The sequence below is a fragment of the Oratosquilla oratoria genome, chromosome 20 (assembly GCF_046742065.1).
Source record: "Oratosquilla oratoria isolate Oo_2021 chromosome 20, ASM4674206v1, whole genome shotgun sequence".
Classification (NCBI taxonomy): domain Eukaryota; kingdom Metazoa; phylum Arthropoda; class Malacostraca; order Stomatopoda; family Squillidae; genus Oratosquilla; species Oratosquilla oratoria.
This window is the reverse complement of record NC_134796.1, coordinates 8,426,957-8,434,456: the sequence shown is the minus strand read 5'-3', so window position 1 is coordinate 8,434,456 and position 7,500 is coordinate 8,426,957. Positions and strand designations below refer to the sequence as shown.

General features: G+C 42.3%; 1 protein-coding gene across 1 annotated transcript in view; it reads left to right on the top strand.

Moving 5' to 3' along the window:
* LOC143036097 (uncharacterized) overlaps positions 1-825 on the top strand; it is a 16,667-nt gene extending 15,842 nt beyond the window's left edge. The window contains exons 4-5 of the mRNA XM_076203353.1: positions 1-290; positions 534-825. The exon at positions 1-290 is cut by the window's left edge and continues 645 nt beyond it. Of these exons, the coding sequence (XP_076059468.1) occupies positions 1-290; positions 534-825 (582 nt within the window). The remainder of the gene's footprint in view (positions 291-533) is intronic.
* The last annotated feature ends 6,675 nt before the right edge of the window (positions 826-7,500 follow it).

The window sequence follows — 7,500 nt, the reverse complement described above, 5'->3', positions numbered from 1 at the left end:
GACCAACCCAGGACGGTTCCTCCTCGACGGCATATCCCTTCATCATTCCCCGTCGTCCTGCCACCACCCTTCGCGCCGGAGGGCCTGCGCGATTGCTTATGGCACTCGGGCAGGGACCCCGCCCTCCCCCATCAACTTAGTGAACCGGAGGCTAAGTTGCTGACGACGGAGGCCTCGACCAGACAAGACCTTGCCTCTACCATCTCGACCGTCACGGCCATCGCGATGATGAGGAACTGGCTGACGACGCTCGCCACGAGCTTTGAGGACTTCCCGCGGGAAGAATTGAGGTGAGTGGGATATTTCAATCTATACAGAGGGTCCAGACCTGTCCTGGCGAGAGACGCTCAGGTAGCGTCTTCACCCAGGACGGAGCCTCTTGACTAGCGCCCGAGGACGAGGTCGTTCGGAAACGACCTCGGCCTCGCATATGTTATACGTTCTACAATTGAGCGATGTGACTTTATTACACCCTCCGGGGATCGGGATCCTTCTCGCCCTACTAATTTGATTCGCGTGTTTTCTGTATGCAGAGACACCCTGGCGGCACTCTCTACCGTGGCAGAGGGTACAGCCAACATGGCGTCATCAGCCCTACCCCCAGCAGCGAGGGCCTTCACCGCGGCTCGTTTGGCAGCTCGTCAGTCTGCAACGCGGTCGGCCCCGGAGATAGCTCGCCGGGGCGTGGTGAGAGCAGCTCCCCTTTCCCGTGGTCTGTTCGACCAGGAAGCGACAGACCGCGTCTTCGCTACGGTCCCGACCGTCATCCAGATCCAACAACCCTCCCAACCTTCGGAGACACGCGATAGTGACCATCTCCGCTAGCTCAGTTCTGGACTTCCTGTCTTGGCTAGCTGACACCACCAACAGGGCACCGGCGACGATCTCGGCTCACTACGCAGCCCTCACTGATCCACTCTGCTTCGGCATGAACATCAGAGTGCTACAAAGGGCGCGAAACCTTCTAATGAAGGGGATCCGCGCCTCGAGAGAGCCGAGACGTCAGCCGGTCCTAGCCTGGTCCTTGCATCGTGTTCTGCAGTACCTGACGTTCGAAGGGACCATCATGGAGGAGGAACACTTCCTTCAACGTGCCGTCTTTCTGCTCGCCCTGGCTACGGGTTACAGGGCGTCACAGCTGGCGGCGATCACCCGCCACCAGTCCTCCTCCAAACTGGAGGAGGACTGCTCTGCCCTAACTCTCGCTCCATCACCTACATTCCTGCCAAGAATGAGCAGGCGGACGACATGATTGGCCCTATCAGAATACCATCCTTCCTGGAGGAAGGAAACCCACACCCGCTGTGCCCGGTCCGTGCGTTTAAAGACTACGTGGAACGCACGGAAGGGGTGTCCGAGGATCATCTCTTCTACAATTCGAAATCTCGGAACCCCCTAACCCCGAGGTCCCTGGCGCGTCTACTTTGCCGCGTTATAGAGAAGGCCGACCCGGGCCATGCCCCCCACGCCCACAACATCAGAGGCCTCGCGGCATCGCTGGCGTTTCTCCGCACCCACTCTGTGGAACGGGTGCAGGACCTCGGGGGCTGGGCATCAGCAACTTCCTTCAAGACACGGTATCTCTACCACTCGATCACCCCTGTCCCATGTGTCGCCATGGGAACGGCTCCACCCCTCTCTTCGCAAAAGAAGGGGGGCAAAGGGCAATCGAGGGGTAGGGGAAGGCCCAGGAACCGCTGAGCAAGATAAAATATTCTACATAGAATTTATGCACTATGTAAATTGTACAATATTATTTTTATAAAAAATAAACAAATGAATATATATATATTGATATTGATATCGATATAAGTACTTGATGCTTTTTGTCTCCCCTCTACTGAATGATAAGATGAATAGTCTCCCATACGAGACACACGTAATAACGGCTTGAGCCCTGTCCTCGACTACAATTTGGGCTTCACCTTCTCCTCCCACCTATCCTCGTCTCATGCTTAGCTTCGCTGTGCAGGTTTCTTCTCAGCCGATAATACTTCTTTGTCGCGGCTAGTGCCGCTTAAATTGTTTTTATCGGCTTAAGAAACCTGCACAGATTTAGGGTCCCTCCCTCCTCCCACAGGCGAAGCCTTCATTTCTCATTGAAGTGACGGCTCAATCCGTGCAGCCGAGTAAGAAGGGAGGGGATAGGGAGGGGGAGGTGGGGTTGTAGACGCTTGCGCCACCTGCACAGAGCCGGGAATTTTAAATTTCCGATGATTTATGCGGAATGTCCAACCACACACTCCCTTCCGGAAGTGGCCATTTGGCCAGGAGTGTGGTAGGGGATTACCGCTATAGCTTCGCTGTGCAGGTTTCTTAAGCCGATAAAAACAATTTAAGCGGCACTAGCCGCGACAAAGAAGTAATATATATATATATATATATAATGAAATACATTCAAATAGAATAAAACAAAATAATAATATCAAATCAACAATATTCGTTGCTATATTGAGGGGGTTGAAGATTTGTGGTCATTACTCTGAATATTCTTGTTCCTGTGGACATATTAACTCATTAAACAAAAATATTTACCTTATGTGAATAAAATAATCTCACGTTAATTATAACAAAATCACATTGCATCAATTATACTCCATTTCAGCAGGTTTAAGAAAGTTAAACTCACTTCATGGCAATACCTCTAGCTGATTGGATGGAGTTGTTGCCATTGTGTAAATCTATCTTTTTCAGACCATTTGAAATAAATCATAGGACAAAATCGACTAGCTTCATCTAAAGAAAAAGTGTAAAGTTATCACCAACCACTTTATTATGGCGATCAAATTTCAACAGAATAAAATCTTTTGGGTTTAGCTACAACAAAATATACAAATACCACTTCGATTTGAGGAATTATGTTAACTAAAGTAACTTTGATATCTTTGGAATGAGGGTCTGCCCTCAGCTGAATAAACTAGTCTGGTTTTAGCGAGAAAAAACCGCAAGGTACATCATCGTGGGAAAAGGCACATCATAATATTTGACCCTCAATTTAGAAGAATCCTCTTGTATTAGAAAAAAGAAAAGAAAAATAGAGAAAGACATGTGAGAAGTGCCTTCATAGAGGAGTTAATGTTTTGATCCATCACCGTTTAACCTTTTATTAAGTATTATCTTCTAGCTCAATTCAAACGATCTTATTCAGCTTAGAGCAGACCTCCGGAAATTGAAGACCTATTGCAGTTGTGCCTATATGAAACCCCACAGTGGTTTCAGTCTTTGTGCTGAAATAGAAAAAACACTCTGCTTCCTTCGCTGGGTGTAAGCAGCTTAAGTGGGACTTCATGGTCATCCATAAGATAAGTTTGAAAAATCTGTTAAAGGTGCCTCGGTTGCCAGCTTCTGCAGATTTTCCACCTCTCTCCGACCATATAACCTTCAGTAGAAGTTTTCTTCTAGTTGGAGATAAACTATTCCATTCATCTGAGGGGCAGACTTAGGTACAGGTAGGGTCTCGATCAATAGAAGACGAACTTATCTTGTTCTACCTCGTATCTCAAAGGAATAGAATAGACTTGGCCTAGCTAGTAAAAAAAGAATCTAAGGAAAACGTTACCATGCAGAAAGGGTTAATCTTCTTGATTGAATATTCACTCTATCTTGAAAAAACAAACAAACAAATAAAACGAGATAACGGCCACTATAACTTTGAGTAAGCGGTCATCATTCATCAATTCACAGTCAATATACCTCGGCGTTGCTGACTCCACAATGTAAATCACTGAAGTTTTGCCTAGTTCATTCTCTTGGTCTATCCCCCCTCTACTTCTACTACCGCACGTATTTGTTTGTTTTCTATTTATTCATTCAATAACTGTTTCAATTACCTATTCATCTATTCGTTCGTATATTGATCCGTTTATCCAAATATTAATTCAGTTATCTATTCGATTTACCTATTCATCTAAGTATTTATATACTTTACCCCTCATGTGATTGTTTATTTACTTATTCAATTTACTTGTAAAAAAAAAATCATCAATCTATTCATATATTTATACGAGTATTTTCACTTATTTATCTACTTATTCTTTTATTTACCTTTTTGCATGTTATTTTACTGTAATATCTTAATTCCAATATCAAGTTTAGCCCACTGAATACCGAATAATGCTTTGGCTCTAATCAACCCCGATTACCTGTACAGGTCAAGTTAATTTGCAAAGTTTGACTTAATTTGGTTTCTGAACATACAACAGCTTCGCTAATCGTTACAATAGTTCCTGTAGCTGAATAAGACTATATGAAGGTAGACAAAATAAATGTACATTAAAGCCAGAAGGAAAGTAAAAATGTTTAGTCGTCTTGTGGTTAAAGTGAGAAAGAGGTAAAGGAACACATGAAATAGGGGGTGTAAATGGTCTGAAAAGAATCGTTTGACATGTCTAGCCGCATCGATTTACAGATAGTGGGTGATCAATATGATGATAAATATTGAATAATGTGATTTATTAGATGAACTTTTTCTTTAGGATAATGAAAATATTAGAAATTTAGTTGTGTTTAACATCATTTTGTAGTTTACCTAGACTTTCATACCTTGGGCAACGGACGTCAATGTACGAAGATATGTGAACTGAAAATGAATATGTATTATTTTGTCAAGAAATTAATTCCAACCTATTTTGCTTTGTTTGAAATACATAAATTTATTACGAATAAATGCTTAGGACTCACGAAAGTAAATCTCAATAATAATCGTATAAGAGTAAAGAGATTTTTTATAAGTTAGTTTTGATATTCTAAAAACACATATTGAAATAGCTGTACGAGTTTCGTGTCTGTACTTACTTGAAACCATTTAATAAATTCTGAATACATTAATGAAGGTTTATTTATTACGAGCTTAGTAATATGACTATCATGAAAACGAAATAAATTGTAACACAGCACTTTTATGTTTTACAAGCAGTAGAGAAAACGTATCAAAACAGTATTTGAAGGAATGAAAACACCGTGGTTGAAAACCATGTTAATACAAACATTATTATTACCATGCCTTTCAAAATATTTTTAGAAGGGTTGATGATATATTAGTGTAGGCTATACAAGGCTGATGTTTATGAGAAGCTGATAAAGATTTGAAATACGAACCCGACCTTGGTACGTGAGTGGAAGGAAATCAATTATACCGCTAGATCTTCATAAGTTAAAACACACACACACAAACACACACACACACACACACACACACACACACACACACACACACACACACACACACACACACACACACACACACACACACACACACACACACACACACACACACACACACACACACACACACACACACACACACACACACACACACACACACACACACACACACACACACACACACACACACACACACACACACACACACACACACACACACACACACACACACACACACACACACACACACACACACACACACAAACACACACACACACACACAACACACACACACACACACACACACACACACACACACACACACACACACACACACACACACACACACACACACACACACAACACACACACACACACACACACACACACACACACACACACACACACACACACACACACACACACACACACACACACACACACACACACACAAACACACACACACACACACACACACACACACACACACACACACACACACACACACACACACACACACACACACACACACACACACACACACACACACACACACACACACACACACACACACACACACACACACACACACACACACACACACACACACACACACACACACACACACACACACACACACACACACACACACACACACACACACACACACACACACACACACACACACACTGCAAATACTATTCAATATTTCAAGAAAAAAAATTGATGCTGAAAGATACAAGGACGGGTCACTATGAGCATAGCTCCCTTCCCGTGTAATGCAACTAGGTAAATACAACTAGGTAAATACACACACATTTATATATATATATATATATATAGATAGATAGATAGATAGATAGATAGATAGATAGATAGATAGATAGATAGATAGATAGAGAGAGAGAGAGAGAGAGAGAGAGAGAGAGACAGACGAAGGGAGGGAGAGAGTGAGGGAGGAGAAGACTCACATCTTACTAGAAACATGACACTTTATATCGGATGACACTCTTCAATATATTTACAATTCCAAACGCAAGGCAAGTTTATTAAACTATTATTAAGATCCTTAGCTACAGGGGGTCAAACTGAAATTACATGATATAGAAATTGTCATGGTGAAAGAGATATCATGTAGTTCAATGAAACCTGGCTCCTTATCACCAAACAGTAATGGAGGAAGATGAAACCACAATATGCAATAATTCACTATTGTGGCACAGACGGCATAATGCTTTGACAAGACTCTATGATGCTCTAATCCTTTGCTACGTTGAGCTCCTCAAGCTGAATTGAATCACCTGGTAATTGTTAAAATATAAACTATAGATTACATCGCCATAGGAAGGGGTTCAATGTGAGGAGGGGGGGGGTGAAATGACTGGCACAGACGGCATAATGCTTTGACAAGACTCTATGATGCTCTGACATTTTGCTACGTTGAGCTCCTCAAGCTGAATTGAATCACCTGGTAATTGTTGAAATATAAACTATAGAATATATCGCCATAGGAAGGGGCTCAATGTGAGGAGGGGGGTGAAATGAGTGGCACAGACGGCATAATGCTTTGACAAGACTATATGATGCTCTAATCCTTTGCTACGTTTAGCTCCTCAAGCTGAATTGAACCACCTGGTAATTGTTAAAATATAAACTATAGATTACATCGCCATAGGAAGGGGTTCAAGGTGAGGAGGGGGGGGGATGAGTGGCTGTGAATACATCCATCATTATCTGTATATCATCAAAGTGTTAATACGTAGTTTCAACTGACCTCACTAAGGTCGCTGAATCAACTAATTCAGGGTTAGACTTAATAAAACTGGTAAAGTACATCAACCATAAAGGATGTGTTACTATAGAACATGGATTCTCAAACTGCTTTCCTATGTAATCCATGCTCATGTATTGCTGTGACTAAGCCTCTTAGAGACAATTTCAGCTCTTAGTATAACATCTAAGTATAAAAAAACAAGTATGTGGCAGATTGTTCAGGTAAACACAGTAAGCACAGGAAATTCTGGTAACAAAGAAACAGGAATAAAAACTCGAAATATTTTCTGTGTTTACCTCGCCACTCTACCACTCACAGAGTATAACAGTCAGGGTTTCACAAAATAATGATAAAAAGAAAATGTTGTTTGGCCCTGCTTGTATGGTTTCTGGGGGTCTATCGACTCCAGGCTAAGAAATATTGCTTTACAAATTCAACCTTTTCTCTATTATTACGTTTCCTAGGCCGAATAAAACAATTTGTGTTTGATACGAATGAAATATGCAGAAAAAGATCTCTGGCCAAGGAGTAGTCGAGTTAGTCTTAACTACCTTGTTATGAGG